General features: G+C 33.2%; 3 protein-coding genes across 4 annotated transcripts; 1 reads left to right on the forward strand and 2 right to left on the reverse strand.

Annotated features, from left to right (window-relative positions):
• Positions 1-36: 36 nt before the first annotated feature.
• Positions 37-2,294, reverse strand: LOC133037990 (uncharacterized). Its single transcript, XM_061115863.1, has 4 exons — positions 1,244-2,294; positions 975-1,163; positions 772-873; positions 37-692 (listed from the first exon to the last, which is right to left on the reverse strand). Exons 1-4 carry the CDS (start codon positions 1,495-1,497, stop codon positions 500-502), a joined length of 738 nt encoding a protein of 245 aa, XP_060971846.1. The 5' UTR covers positions 1,498-2,294; the 3' UTR covers positions 37-499.
• Positions 2,295-2,385: 91 nt separating this feature from the next.
• Positions 2,386-3,802, reverse strand: LOC133037991 (uncharacterized). Its single transcript, XM_061115864.1, has 2 exons — positions 3,250-3,802; positions 2,386-3,163 (listed from the first exon to the last, which is right to left on the reverse strand). Exons 1-2 carry the CDS (start codon positions 3,529-3,531, stop codon positions 2,936-2,938), a joined length of 510 nt encoding a protein of 169 aa, XP_060971847.1. The 5' UTR covers positions 3,532-3,802; the 3' UTR covers positions 2,386-2,935.
• Positions 3,803-13,610: 9,808 nt separating this feature from the next.
• Positions 13,611-15,793, forward strand: LOC133037992 (uncharacterized). Of its 2 annotated transcripts, none has more exons than XM_061115866.1 (2): positions 13,611-14,150; positions 14,259-15,793. In XM_061115866.1, the coding sequence occupies exon 2, from the start codon at positions 14,629-14,631 to the stop codon at positions 15,223-15,225; it is 597 nt and encodes a 198-aa protein (XP_060971849.1). In that variant the 5' UTR covers positions 13,611-14,150; positions 14,259-14,628; the 3' UTR covers positions 15,226-15,793. The 2 variants fall into 2 exon arrangements, with proteins under 2 accessions (XP_060971849.1, XP_060971848.1); XM_061115865.1 differs by having other exon boundaries at positions 13,611-13,756; positions 13,830-15,793.
• Positions 15,794-16,895: the final 1,102 nt, after the last annotated feature.

Consider the following 16,895-nt stretch of genomic DNA (forward strand, 5'->3'; position numbering starts at 1 on the left):
TCAGTTTTTTTCATTTTTTTAATTTAATTATATTATTTTAATTTTATATTTATTAATTTATATATTATTTTATTTAATTTAAATTACATATTTATTTAAATTTTAAATTACATATTTATTTAATTTAATTATATATTAATTACATTTTAAATTAAATAGTAATTAAATTTGCGTAAAAACATAATTTGATTTCATAAAAGTAATTAAATATTACACAAACATGTAAAATTAGTTAAAAATATTAATAAGTTAATAAATCTAACTACAAGTTAATCTATAAAAATTACATAATGAAGAAAAATTCTTCGACCTTTGAATCTCAATCGTCACCGTGAATCACCGCCATCAATTGTTCGATCCACTTTCGCTGTAGTGGTAACAATTCTGTTTTTGGATCGTATTGCTTCTTACCCCCAAACTGTTAAAAAAATTAAAAATTTATATTAGTTTATGTATATGTATATTATATATTTGTTATTATAAAATTTATATACTATAATCAATAATTAAAACTTACAGCTTTTTGATCTTGTATGTAACGGTTGGGGTTGGCACGTGCGACGATGTCAGTGATATATTTCAAAACATAAAAACCGCATTCTTGGCTTTTAGGTTGTCTTGGACAATTTGCTTGTGAAATTCCTTGCCACGGGCCAAGATACTGATGTGCGTCCCCTATATACATGAATGCCCTGTTTGGGAAAATTATATTAGCATTTCAATTCGTTAGTTAATTTAAATTCGTTACATAAGAAGTCATTAAATTATTACCTTCCGATCATTTGTTCTATTTCTTCGGGAATTGGGCGGCCTTTTACAGGGTTTAAATGGATAATTTTCCTTGGCGCAACCACCACTAGCGTCCAATGCATCCTAGAAAATTATATTGGAATATAAGTAAGATAGTATAAAAATAATTTGAAGACATAATATAGAAATGAACAATTAGCACTAAAGAATTTAATAAAGTTTACCCGATATTCCAAGGAATAAAGAACATTTGGTGGTTGTTGTTCATTAATGATAACCAATTAGCCAATCGTCTTGCCGCATCGTCAAAAGACTGACTCTGTTCTTCATCGTTGATCCCATGCACTGTGAGAAGCTCTGGGTCGTAAAACTTAAAAATTTTTCTCAGACCGTTGATGCTCTCCCATATGTGCCTGCCAAAAAAAGTGTTAGTGCCTTATAATAATTTAACTATAATTTGATATAAGGTTAATTAGATTAAAGAAGAGTATACATCATTCCAAACAGCATTCCCTGGTTGCCGATGTAGTTACACGTAGCAACCTGCTGCAAATCCTCTCCAGATAACGTGATCTGGGTACGCGGTGCAATGAATCCTCGGGGGACAGAAATTGTGATTATATCACGTTTATCTTTGAGCCTTAGGAATTCATGAATCATCCATTTTAGCGAATTAGGGATCAACACCATCTTCTCTTCCGTGAACAAGTCATCTTCCCGTGCACCACGGCCTTGTGGAGAAAGCATCGGAGCTTTCCCCTTTGACGCATCACGTCTTGAGGGCGATTGAGCGAGTGGACCCTAAACAAAACAGAACATAATATATATATATATATATCAAATTTTATCTAAATTCTACCGAAATTTCGGCAGCATAACGGTTGTAATTGAATGACCCCAAAATTTGAACATGGCTGTATAACGACAAATAACACATATATAACAGTAGTTTGTTCATCCATCCCACCACAGCACATATATTCGCAGAACCTACTTCACTACGGATGAATATTGAAGATATTCAAACTCCACTAATCATTAAAAATTAATTTCAGTTGAGAAGTTACCTCGGTTGTTAAAATTAAGTGTTTAGGCCAAGGAAGGAACATCTGGTACACGTCCCTAACATATCTGCACTCTTCAATTGGGACTGGGATTTCAGCGTCCTCTTGCAGGATTTCCGAAACCATGATCCGAGCATGTGAATAATCGTAATCCTGGCAGTGAACTTTGATCGTACCCACATGCTCGTACAAAAACCCTCGGGCGACAATATTGTCGATGTTGTCAGAGCAGAGATGTACTTGCTGATTAAGGGCCGTATGGTCATCAAAATTGTATAGGATACCTTGGTCGTTGAGGGAAATAAACTCCTCAGCATAAATTTGTGGTTGTACCTCATCCTGAGGAGCGTATGGTTGTGGAACATACGCCTCACCAGCCACCTCTCCTTCTTCATCTTGTTCGGCAGCGTTCCTCTGCTGCTTAAGGGATTGGGCTTCGGCTTTTAATTTTTCAATCTCCTTCGCTTGCCGAGCCACAACATCAGACACTTCCCTTTTCTTCCTGCTGAACAGTTGAGATGCCCTGGTCAGGAACCTACAAATCATAAAATGCAAATTAGCAACGATTTCATTTGTGTAACTAAATAAATAACATTTGAAGTAATAGCATACCCAGCAGCCCTGACACGTCCAGGATGCTCTGGAGTCCCGAGCGCCTGCGTGAGGATATCGTTTTGGCCCTGGACCTGAATTTGTCCCTGACTAAGCTTCTCCTCTAATTGAGCCTAATGCACGCATATATTCAAGCAATTAGTATATGAATTATATACACTAACTCATGAGTAGAACTCAATTAAGGATTAATATATACTTACTATCTTCTCGGCAATTTCCTTGTCGTAATCAATGACAAGTTTTCTACTCTTGGTGCGAGATTTAATCCAAACACGGTGGCGGGGAGGATCTGCAACTTCGAGGTCCTTTTTCTACATAACGTTATAACAATGAAATGAGTACCAATTAAATTGTATAGCACATTATAGCACATTAAATTTTAAGTATTACTTACCACAGCTTCCCGTACGTTCACCATTCCACTCCGACCACTTCGATGTCTGGATTGAATTTTTGAGGAACGTTCACGTACTTGTATTTAAGAGTTTATCTTAGTGTTAATATAATTAGCGTACCAGAAATTCAGGAGTTAGTCGACTTTCAACAAATTTGCACCAATCAGCAGGGTCGATCTCCGGGTGCTTTTCAGGGACTTGTGCCAGTCGTCCCAGATCATTCTCTTTCAACGCGGGCATTATGATGTCTTTTGTCATCCTATTCTTGAAGTCTTTCATTAACTTCCCAGCTAGGATGAGACAATCATGTTTGAAGGTGTCCGGCACAATGAACCCCGTCTATTTTGAAGGAAAACAAACACGGTTAGAGTCTACATTTGGAGTAATATAAAAACAAATCAAAATTCTAACAAATAATAGCGTACCTGAATGTCTTTCCAAACTTTATTTTTCAGAGTCTGGTTGACTTCTTTCCAGTTTTTATAAGCCAACCCTATTGTCTGTCGACATCTGACTCCTAGAGTGGATACGAGCTCCGCATAGCTTTTTCCACAGTATTGACCTTTATCATTTACTTCGAGGGCCACTCTTTTGCCCTGATCCATTAGTTTGGATATTTCATTCATTTGCGTCGGCCCTCGTGTAGGTATTGTGGTTGGACACTCATTTTCTGCTCCCGAATCAGATCCTGATTCTGAGTTCGCCATGTCTACACCATTAACAAACAAACTTCAAAGTTAGCTATATATATAACAAGTAGTGTATATGAAATATTAAAAGCATAAACAAATTGTTAAGTATTCAGGACCATTCACAACCACAATATAAAGTAAGCTATATATCAAGTTACCAATTAGACACGTTTTCTTTTTTTTTTTGTTTATGTTTGCCTGAATCACAATTGACCCATATTCCCTCATTGATATCGTTTCTAATGTATTCAGCGTCGTCTTCTTCAATGTTACGATCAATTCTCATAAGTTGCTCATGAATTGGTTGTCCAACAATGAAGTCATCGTAACATAAGTCAGCATTCTCCTCATCCTCTTCAGTCTCTAAGAACCTCCTCTCTGGTGTCGATAAAACAATAGACCATTTATCATTAGCCGGATCAGAAATGTAAAAAACTTGAGCTGCTTGGCTAGCCATGATGAATGGATCATTCTTGCTTCCTCTCTTACTTAAATCAACCAAAGTAAAACCAAGCTCGTCAGTTTTTACTCCAACGTTGTTGTCAACCCAAGAACACTTAAAAAGTGGAATTCGGAACGCAAAATAATTGAGCTCCCATATTTCTTCAATGACCCCGTAATACGTCATAGTACCTAAAACAGGGTTTCTATCTTTTGCACTTGCAAAGTGCATAGTTTCTGCGACGATACGTATACCACTATTTTGAACCTCTCGAGCATCATCTCTTGACTTTGTATGAAAACGTTTACCCCTTACAATGTACGCTTCATGCTTTGCAACCGCAAAAGTTGGTCCAAGGGCAATACGACTCAACACATCAGATACTCCATGATTCGGTTCGTTCAACTTTGATATAATGGTATTCCTTAACCACCCAATGAAAGTTTGACGATGTTGGTCTGCAACCCATTTTTGTTCATTTTTTTAATTTCTTGGAACCATTGATTGTAACAAATTCTCCATATGGTCACCGTAAAACAAGTAAGGTAAATCAAGTTATTGTTCATCGTGACTTAAGTAATGTTAATCAAACAAAAGGTACTTACGTTATATATGGTTGAACCTCTGCGTTATTGTTCATCACGACTAATTGAGCTTGATCTAGTTCAAGCTTGGACACTGTCACCATTGTCCCTTTGCCCCTTAATCCTCTATCAACATCATCTGGGTCAGTTCTTGGTTTGCGAATTCCTATTGCCTCAACTCCAGCCATGTACTCTGAACAAAATTCCACAGCCTCTTCAGATATGTAGCACTCAACCATACATGCTTCTGGCCGATAGTGGTCACGCACATAACTTTTAAGTACCTTCATATTTCTTTCAAATGGATACATCCATCTCGCCCACACCGGCCCACACGGCCTTGCTTCTCTCACTAGATGAACCATTAAATGGATCATGATGTCGAAAAAGATGGCGGAAAAAACTTTTCCAGGTTGCACAATGTTTTGACTACATGTTCATGTAATGCATCTAACTTATCCAATTCTAATTCCTTCCCGCACAGCCTATTAAAGAAAATGCAAACATGTGTCAAACACTCTCGAACATTTTTTGGCAAGACTGATCTAATGGCAATTGGAAGTAGATGTTGCATTAACGCATGACAATCATGTGATTTCAGACCCATTAGTTTCAATTCAGTCTCATTCACCAAGTTTTTGATGTTAGACGAGTAACCATCGGGTACTTTCATATTTGCAAGTGATTTGCAAACTGTTTGTTTCTCTTTTTTGGACAAAGTGAAACAAGCAGGAGGCAAATATAAACGTTCACCTTTCTTCTCAGGTGCCAGAGATTGTCGTATACCCATTTCAACGAGATCTAAACGACTATTTAGACCGTCCTTAGTTTTGCCGGGAATATCAAGTAAGGTACCAATAATACTCTCACACACATTTTTTTCAATATGCATGACATCCAAACAATGTCGAACTAGTAGACTTTTCCAATATGGAAGACGAAAGAAGATTGACTTTCTTTGAAAACAACCATTAGTTTTTTTTATTTTTTTGCGTCTTTCCATACTTAAAATCTACAAGTTGAACTTGTTGGAGAATTTGTTCCCCGTGCATGCTGGCAAAGGAGCCATATCACCCTCTTCAGTACCATCGAATGCTTTCTTCTTCCATCTATCAGGATGATTTGCAGGCAAGTACCGTCTGTGACCCATATAACACATCTTGTGTCCATTTGCCAAGCGACGAGCCGATGTGTTAGTGCAACAAATCGGACAACCTTCGTAACCTTTTGTGCTTAAGCCTGATAAATTACTATAAGCAGGGAAATCACTGACAGTCCACAACAACACAGCTTTCAGATTAAAAAATTCTTTTTTAAAACCATCATAGACCTGAACCCCGTTCTCATACAATTCTATTAAATCGTCAATCAATGGTTCCAAATATACATCGATATTATGTCCAGGTTGTTGCGGGCCTGATATCATTAAAGAAAGCATGTTAAATTTCCTCTTCATCACTAACCAGGGAGGAAGATTGTACATAACTAGGAAGACAGGCCATGAACTATGACGACTACTTAGAGATCTATGTGGATTTACTCCATCCGCGTACGTACCGAGACGAATGTGTCTTGGTTCGCATTTGAATTCAGAATTTATGTAGTTTACTTTTTCCAAGCTTGGGAATCTGCAGGATGTCTAAGTTTTCCATCTTTCACTCTCTTGGTCTCATGCCAAATCAAATTTTCAGAATGTTCTGCACTACGATATAATCGTTTCAGTCGCGGAATCAAAGGCATGTACCACATCACTTTTTGGGGGATAAGTTTCCTATTCTCCTTACTCTTGTTTACTTTATGGCGGGATAAACCGCAAGTCGGGCAATAATTCATGTCTGCATATTTTTTACGATATAAAATACAATCGTTCGGACATGCATGAATTTTTTCATACTTCAATCCTATAGAATTTAACGTTTTTTTCACTTCATAAGTAGATTCCGGAAAGCAGTTGGCAAATGGTAAGATATCTTTAAAAGCAGCTAAAAATTGAGTAAAACATTTATCGCTCACTCCATTTTCTGCTTTTATGTTGTAAAACTTTACCATTGTTGGTAATCTTAGTTTTTTACAACCATCGAACAGAGGTTTATCAACATCACTAAGAAAATTATCGAATTTCTCAGGATCATTAAGAAATTCCTCCTGTGCTTCGTTAAGCAAGTCCAATGGATAATCATCGAAATCATTACCCTCGATATCATCTACCCCCCGCTTTCCTAATGGATATGGATCATTAGGTAAATGTTCGCCATGGTAATACCAATTAGTATAACTTCTATTGAAACCTCGTATATACACATGGTCCTTAATCATTGTAATATTCCCTTTAGATACATTACAACAATCTACACACGGACAATGAATACGATCGTGATTTGTAGAATTCTTTAAGGCAAACTCTAAAAATGCATCGAACCCTACTTGAAATCGCAGTGTGTCTCTCTCCTCACGCATCCATGATTTATCCATAACAAAAATCCTATCCAAAAAAATTCAGTATTTAGTAACTACTTATAGCTAGTTACTAATTACACAATGTAACTAACTAAGTTTCTCACAATTTATTCATATTAATTTATAAATTACTCAAATTCTCGTTTTAGATTAGTTCATATTATTAGGTTGTTTTGTTGATTAGAATGTTATTAAAATGTTAAATATTTTTAATAAATAAAATTGAGGGGAAATGTTTTTGGTAAAGCAATAAAGGTATTAACTAATATTTTCCCCTTTTAATTAACTTTTGCTCTTTATTTTCTTTGAAAAATAAAAATCCACATTGAACCTCTCAAATGAAAGAAAAAAAAAATAAAAAAAGAAGGATTTTATATGTTTATTTTGTTAATTTATTTAGTAACTAATTATATCTAGTTACTAATTACACAATGTAACTAACTAAGTTTCTCACACAATTTATTCGTATTAATCTAAAAATTACTCAAATTTTCGTTTTACATTAGTTCATGTTATTAGGTTGTTTAGTTGATTAGAATGTTGGTAAAATTAAAAAGTTTACATAAATGTGAATATTATTATTTTTTATGTGACCTAACTTCTTATTACTATGTTATAATTAACTATATTATGAATGGTTTTAGTAAGATTTATCCTAATTCTACCGAAATTTCGGCAGCATAACAACTGTAATTGGACGTTCCCAAAAATTTTACAAGTGCCTAAAATAACAAACAAAACAGATAAACAATACAAAATTAATCCACCCATCCGACCGCAGTACATGTATTCGCAGAACCTACTTCACTACGGATGAATATTTAAGATATTTAAACTCAACTAACATGCATTGATAATTAATTATATATTAAGAAAAAGTTAGTAAAAGTATATACCTATAATTGCAAGCCCAAATATGCTACACACAAAATTATGCCGAACCCCTATAATATAAAGAAATACAACGAAATTACAAAATTAATTATTTCATAACTTATAACTAGTTATAAAAAATTGTAACAAGTTACTTAGTTACTAAATTATACATACATATATATAATCAATTATATCTCACACTATTATCTCAAAAAAATAAAATTATATCACACACTAATTCAATTTTAAAATTTTTATTTCTAAACTAATGAAATCCCTCCAATGTCATTTTATTCACAATAAATATATATTGCAAAAAATATATAAAATACAATTACAAAATTTATTTTCATAAAAAATATACACACACTATATACACACACACACACAATATATACACACATTATATACAAATATTCAATAAAATATACAAATACATATATATACTATACATTGTGGTATAAATTATTACCTAATAACCGCAATCCGACGACCACCGTAAAAAATCCCGACACTATACACATAAAACACAATAATATTACTAATAAAATAAAAAAACTCAAATAATAATTTACAAAAACAAAAAATAAAACAATATACATAATACAATAAGAATAGAAGCAATATTTATACCTTAAACGAGGTTGAGATTGAACAATTTCTCAACAAAAATGGGTGGCCGGATTTCACACCCAAAATTTACTATTTGGGTTCGGATGACACTTTTAGAGGCTAAAAAATCAAAACTTTTTAGGTGTATGTTATTAAGTATCGAAAATGGAGGATTTTAAAAAAAAATGGGCTGAAATGGTTGAGAAATGGGGGAGATAGGGTGGGGAGAAGGTGGTGGAGGCGAGGGTTTTGGCTGAGAAATGGGGTCTCTGGTTTTTTATTTTCTGGGTTGCTGAGTGAAGTGGGGAGGAAGAAGAAAGGTCGAGCAAAGATATACTCTGATCGACCCTATGGCGTCGGTTCCTTCATAGGAACCGACGGCATAGGGTACACGTGTCAGCAGACTGTGTACCCTATGCCGCCATAGGGTAGTTCAGAAAAAAAAAAAAATTTCCAACCGCCTCTAAATGGTATAATGCAATTTTATACCTACGGTTTTTATCAAAAAACCGCCTCTAAATGTCAATTTCGAACATAGCGGGTATTTTCACACCCTTTAGCTTCCCTTTTTATAAATAGGGTTGAAAAAACTGCCTCTAAAAGCTAATATTGTAGCAGTGATAACAATTTTTTATGGTGTGATTCCAAATTTAGTTAGCTGGTTTGATGGGTCACCAAACATTTAATTTGTGCACCACTAAAATATCAAAATTGTACATTTATCGTTTACATCCAAAAATATGGAAACATTCAAGAAAATCAAACACAACATAAATAAATAACACACGTGCGATATTACTCTTCTAGTAATTAAATAATACTAGCTAGGTTGTAATATATAAATAATGTTCATATTAAATACTTACTTGGTCGTTGTACGTCCGTAGGTACTAATAATTATTACACACTTCACTCTTAATCAGCCTTGTTATTATTATACCACCAATAATGCACCTAAACATTATTATTATTTATCATCAATTCAAAGGTGACCGTTGAGGAACACCCTTTCGGCGGCGATTACCACCGACGTCCACATCCACCGGCCGGCGGTACATCATAACATGATGCTACAGTTCTTAACCGTTGGGGTTCTACAAACTACTAGAGTTAGTAATATCGTAGTTGAGTCGGGGGTAGTTAATATTCGATCCAGTAGAACTACCTTCTTAGGTTCTTCTGGTTTTATTCCATCATCATGATAATGGACCTGTTATTGTAATAATTGGCTTATCAGTTGTGGTCAATTGAAATACAATATAATTGATAAAAACTCTAATAAACAACAAAGTAAACAAATCATATATAATATATATATTATATTACTTGGAACCTTGCAAGAGAGAGAGCAGAAGAGATAAGGGTGTTGGAGAATTCGGCCACATTTGATGCAAAAATTCTTAGATGAAGAAACCCTTAATGGTGGAGGACTTAATGCTGATGATGATATTGCCCTTTGCTTCAAAAACACTACATTCGCCTTGTTTCTTCTGTATGACTACATATAATTTAGATTATTATAATTAGTTCTTCCTTCATTAAATAATAAGTATATGTATAATTATACTTACTTGAATAGATGAACAATCAATATTTAACTTGTTTGCATCATTTATGCGTATCACATCATGATACACATACCTTCTGATCTGTGGATAAATTTTTATATATATAATTAAATTAAGTTGAATAAAACATGGGGAAACGTTGGCCAAATCTTCTCCTAAAGTGAAAAGCCTATAAAGCCACTAGAATCAAAAACATCGTCATCAGTCAAAGAGACTACAGAGCTAAAGATCACAGGCTTATGGTCCTTAGAAATCTTTTTGCAGTGTTTGTCAATCTTAGTTATGAGAAATTCAATGGAGTTTTTGCAAGAACCCATGGGTCATTTTCAACCTTGACCTGATTCAAAAATATCTCTTAGTTGGTAGATAATATATTGTGATAGAACATCCAACCATTGCTATAGTTTTAAGAGCAGAGATATCAACAATAGAGGATCCACACAAAGCTGGTAAACAACCAAATACCTCTTCACTCAAGATATCATCGATATCGTATGTAAGTTCTTTTGAGTTATGGATAATCTCCAATTTTAAGAGAGTGATCCAATAGTCAGTACAAGAAATGTTACTTTTACCATCACAGTTCGTTACTGTACTGGTAAAAGTAACTTTTACCAGCGCATTTTTCGCAAACTGCGCTGGCAAAGATGTCAAAGTTTTACCAGCGTACATTTGCAGTGGCTAAAATCTAACTTTTACCAGTGCATTTACGTGCTGGGAAAAGTCATCTTTGCCATCACTTTTCATTTTATGCTGGCAAAAGTTCTAATACCAACATTGATTTGCCAACCTCTTTTTGCCAACACAGCACAAGTAAATTCTATTTTACCAGCGCAATACTAACTTTTGCCAGCACAAAAATGTGCTGGTAAAAGTGACACACTACAACAAATTTAAATTTTAGGGGCGACAATTTTGAGGCGACAAAATGTCGCCTCTAATAGTAAGGCTATTAGAGGCGACAAATCATAGTCGCCCCTAAAGAAATAGATTTATTTATTTTTTTAAATCTGGAGACCTTTAGAGGCGACACATGTCGCCCCTAAAACTTTTTGTAAGGAAAAGTAACTTATTAGGGGCGACACATGTCGCCCCTAAAAAGTTGAAATCTACCCGTTGCACTTAGGCGGGAATTTTCCCGCTCACATTATTAGGGGCGACATATGCCGCCCCTAATTCCCTGCCACCTGACACGGTCAACACATTAGGGGCGACAGTGTCGCCCCAAGTGTCGCCTCAAATTGCGTACACATTAAAAGACGCACACTTCCTCTTCCCCATCCATTTCTCCTTCTTCTTCTCTAAAAAAACCCTTTCATTTTCATCAAAAAAACCATTTTCTTCTTCTTTTCATCCAGAAAAAGAAATGGGGATTAAAAATAAAACTAAACTATATTTCTAGCCGGAATCATCATCTTCTTCCCCACGCACGGTGCACCTCCGATCACCAACCACACCGCACGGTGCACCTCCAATCGCTGACCACTCCGCACCGCAACACCTCCGATGTAGCCGGAATCCCACCATCATCGTCGACCGGAGCAATTATAGGTATGTATTTCATTATTTTTTAATCATACATATATTTATATGATAAAAAGAATATATATGCTTATTTATACCATTTTTGCAAAAGAAATGTAATTGTAATTAATTTATATGTAAATTTAGGTTATTAAAATTATTAAAATTAGTCCATTTCGAAAAAAAATTATTAGAATTAATAGTTAGATTAGATTTTTTTTTGTGTGTGTTTTTCTTTTTTTTTTTTAATTTTTTTTCTGAAATTGATTAATATTTATGTTTATTGATATAAATATATATTTGTGTATATATATTTATGCATTTTATGTAGATTTATATATATTTTTGTGTTTATATATATATGAATATGTATATTGTGTGTGTTAGTGTATCTATATATATATGAATATGTATAAAGTTTATGTTAAGATATATATATATGAATATGTATAAATGTTGTGTTATGATATATATATATGAATATGTATAAATTTTGTGTTAGGATATATATATATATATGTATATGAATATGTATAAATGTTGTGTTAGGATATAAATATATATATATATATGAATATGTATAAAGTTTGTGTTAGGATATATGTATATATATATGAATATGTATAAAGTGTGTGTGAATATATATTCTTTTGTTTACTTTGTTTCTTTTTTTTTTTGAAATTAGTTCTTGCTTTACTGCATTGGATCGCTGCTGCCCACTATAGTTTCTATAATAATCTTTTTGCAATTTAAAGGTTTGTAATTATTTTTATATTTCTTATATTAGAAAATACATAGTACTCAAATATGTGTATCATCATATAGAAGAGTTTGAATATCTTAAATATTCATCCGTAGTGAAGTAGGTTCTGTGATTAAATGTACTGCGGTCGGATGGGTGGATTACTTTTTCATGCACATAATGTTCTGTAATGATTGCTTAATGTTTTTGTAGATTATAAAATTTTGGATTTATGATTTTTAAGTTGTTATGCTGCCGAAATTTTGAATAAATAAATAAAAATCTAAAAAGAAGAATAAGATAGTGACAAGTTAAAATATTTTAAAATAATACAATTGTTATCATCTATTGGTTTGTAATATTGACTAAAAAACTATTTAAGCGACCTACATGTTAAAATATATTTTTTGTACTAAAAGACTAAAAATTGCAAGCCTATGTAAAAAAAAAATAACAATAATTGCATAATCAAAATCTGTGCACATACCAAAAATATTCAATAGAATTTAATTGTAGGCTCATAAATATAAATATTCAAAAGAATTTAGTGAAATTAATTCAAAAATTTGGATACTAAAAATAAAATATTGACCCTATATTAAAAGAACTTCTAAGCTAATTTTTATTGTAGGCTCATAAATATAAATATTCAATAGAATTTAATAAAATTAATTCAAAAATTTAGATACCAAAAATGAAATATTGACCCTATTAAATAAAAGTTAAGGCATACCAAATACACTAATATCAATCAAAGGTTGTATTTTTAAATAAGGAAAAGTTCATTGACAATTAAAAGAAAAGAATATGAATAAGAGAGTTGGAAAGTAACGATTATTGATTAAAAAATGTTTAAATAAAAGAACCTCTAAGCTAATTTTTATTGTAGGCTCATAAATATAAATATTCAATAGAATTTAATAAAATTAATTCAAAAATTTAGATACCAAAAATAAAATATTGACCCTATTAAATAAAAGTTAAGGTATACCAAATACACTAATATCAATCAAAGGTTGTATTTTTAAATAAGGAAAAGTTCATGGACAATTAAAATAAAAGAATATGAATAAGAGAGTTGGAAAGTAGCGATTATTGATTAAAAAATGTTTAAATAAATGAAATTATTATTTGTTAGCTACCAAAAAGAAAAAAAGAAAGGGAAATTATTATTTTCAACAAATTATGCATTTCAAAAAAGAAAAAAAAATTATGGAATGAAATTAGAGTATCTATATATATTTATATTAAACTAAAGCCCGACCAGCCAAAAGAAGAAAAAAAAAAAGAAAGGAAGAAATTTAGGTTTTAAAAAATTAAATAATTATTAAATATATTGTTGAGCGATTACATTGGTGCCTTTTGTCCTACACATTACAAAAATTGGAAGGCAGTGCCCCAACAGTTCAAGGATCAAGTGCTTGCAAGAGCTCGGGTAAATGACTTTAGACAATTTATCCTTGCTATAATTAAATTTGTTAGTATACTTAAACATTATTTTTTTGTAGTTTTACTATAAAATTGACGAGAATCCTGATGCTGAACAAATATTGAGCTGTCTCGACACCGAGTGTGCTAATAGATACAGAACAAAGAAAACTAGTCGACATGTGCATTTCAAACGTTTTTATACAAAACCTGAGGATTACGAGGAAGCGCTAAAACATCATCCGATTGATATGACTCCGGAACAATGGCGACAACAGTGTGAATTTTTTACAAGCCCAGCTTTTCTTGCCCGATCACAACAAAACAAGATAAATCGAGGAAATATGAAATATGTTACAACACAAGGAACAAAATCCTTAGCTCAGAGGCGTCATGAATTAGTAAGTTTAAATATAATTGTAGTTTTTTTTTTTTTTGAAAGAGAAATATAATTGTAGTTAAGATATATTAAATTGTATAATCTCTAACGTTTACTTCATAAACTATAGGAGAAACCGGATTACGTCAGCACATGGATGGAAGTCCATCTAAAAAAAGATAAGCAATTTGTTAATGAATATGCAAGACAAGATTATGTAAGTCTTTGTCACTTGATTTTTATATTTTCCCAATATTAGTTTCATATTGTTCTAATTTTTTGATTTCATATAGGAGCGGTTGCAAGCAATTCAAGCAGCTCGTTCTCAGATAGATACTGATTCTGGGTCATCACCTGATCAAGTCAGCATATTCGAAGAGGCGTTCGGTCAGAGGCGGGGTCACGTTCGTGGAACTGGTCGCAGAGTGAAGGGTAAATCTTCAAGTAGTCGTGCCCAATCCACCCAATCACAGCCACCTTCACAAGATTGGGTAAATGACATGAGTGTGATGTTTAATCTCTTTTCATCTCAAATGGACCCATCAAATATGGACCCTGCAAAGCTAGCAATGTTTAATATGCTTAAGAGTAAATATTCCACTCTAGCACCTCAACCGTCTCAGACACACATGGATCAAGGTTCCCCTGCACATTCTCAACATTCAGCGGCATCATCTGACATGCATACATCTTCGACATCACAGCCTCAGCATCTAGTACCGCCGCTCTCGCAGCCATTGCCACAACCATCACACCCTCCACCGCCTTACCCTTACATGTATGGACCACCGTATCCATTCATGTACGGAGGAATTTCGCAGCAACATCCTTCTGCTTTCTTTCCAGGTTCGACTAATATGGCTGGATCATCACAGCAACCTTCGTCGTCACAGCAGGCTCAGCCAGTCTACCCATATCAATGGATGATGGGGGCATCAACATCTCAGCCGCTACAACCACCACATACATCACAGCCGGTACAACCACCTCAGACATCACAGCCGCTACAACAACCTCAGACGTCACAACGCCAGCCATCGAGTCTTCCAGAGTTCGATGAGAACGAGAGATCACATGACTTTTTATCTCAGTTGTAGAACTAAAAGGCTACTATTATATTTTTTTTTTGTGAGAACTATTATAATGTTAGTTTCTTTTCTAAGTTGTTTTAGTTACTAAAATTTGTAAGAACAATTTAATTTTATTATGTTATTGTGCTACTTATTAATGAAGTAATTTTAATTTATTAATTATTATTTTTAATTTTATTTGTTATTATAATTATTTTTAATAAAATAAAAATTAATATTTTAAATAATATAAATTATATATTTTTTTAATATAAAAACCTTTAGGGGCGACAATGTTGCCCCTAAAAGTCAAATAAAACAACTCTGACAATACCTTTTAGGGGCGACATTTTATGTATTAGGGGCGACATTGTCGCCTCTAAAAGTCAAAAACAGGAATTCGTGTTTTCTCTTTAGGGGCGACAGTGTCGCCCCAATTGTCAGGCGACTTTTTTGTCGCCCCTAATGGTACTTTTAGGCGCAAACTTTCAGAGGCGACTTATTAGGGGCGACATGTCGCCTCTAAAATACATTAGGGGCGATTTATAGTTGTTTTAGGGGCGACTTTTGTCGCCCCTAATAAATTAATTTGTTGTAGTGACATTTCTTGTAGTGAGTTTTAAGAGAAATTTTTAATAGGCCAATGAATTGAAGTAGATAGTTGGTTTGTGAACTTGAACACTTCAGGGTTAATAACTGTAAAGATCCAGTTACCATATCAATTACAAAAATAAAAGCATCCCAACCTTTGTTTTATGTTGGTAGACTAGAGACCATATAGTGAGGGCTTTTCGTAGAGATATACAAAGCTATAAAATAAGAAATTCAAAGAGAAAAGCTAGGCTAAGGTTACCTTTGATCATTCCTTGCAAACTTCACTTGAATTCCTAATAAAAAGCTTTTTGAATTGGTTTGGAAAATTTAAAAAATTCCTTGGTTCTTCTTGGTTCTTCTAGGGCAAAAGTGAGAAAGGATATATATAAAGGAGTTTGATATATGATATGTTCTAACTTGTTTTGTTTTCTTAATTAACTAATTTAGTATAATTTAATCTTATATCTAAGATTTTTTTAGATAAAGGGTTAAAATTAACTTAACGAAAATTACTAAAATACCATTTCTTCACCATGAAGTAATATTTTCACCTAAGGGTAAATGGTCATAATAACCAATAATCCTGTATAACCTTGATATTCTAACTGACCATAAATCTTGCCTCACTAATTTTATGATAGTAAACCATATCAAGGTGACACTATTGGCCAAATCTTCAATTTCACAGTTATCGGTCATAAAACATGAAAATATCAAAATTCATAAATGACATGCATGACACACTAGAAATCTAATAAAATTTCCACAATTGAGAAATTATATCTCTAATGCCTATTTCAAAGAATAAGTCTAATTTTTACACTAATGCACATATAATCAAAACAGTAATTAAATTACTAATAATCTACTAATTGTTTGTTAATTTCTTTATCTAAATATACGGTCAATACAAGAAGGGTTTTTGGAGCTCGAAGTACAGAAGTAGCGTGCGCAAAGATATGAAGAGAATGAGTCCACGGAGACCAATCTTAATGAGAGAAAGGGAAAGGTTCAACGGTCATTTCCTGCCTATAAATAGAAGATCTTATTATTTAAAAAAAAGCACAAATTCTTGATCACACCAGACTAGTCAAAACTCTACT

This window comes from Cannabis sativa, chromosome 5 (assembly GCF_029168945.1).
Source record: "Cannabis sativa cultivar Pink pepper isolate KNU-18-1 chromosome 5, ASM2916894v1, whole genome shotgun sequence".
Taxonomy (NCBI): Eukaryota; Viridiplantae; Streptophyta; class Magnoliopsida; order Rosales; family Cannabaceae; genus Cannabis; species Cannabis sativa.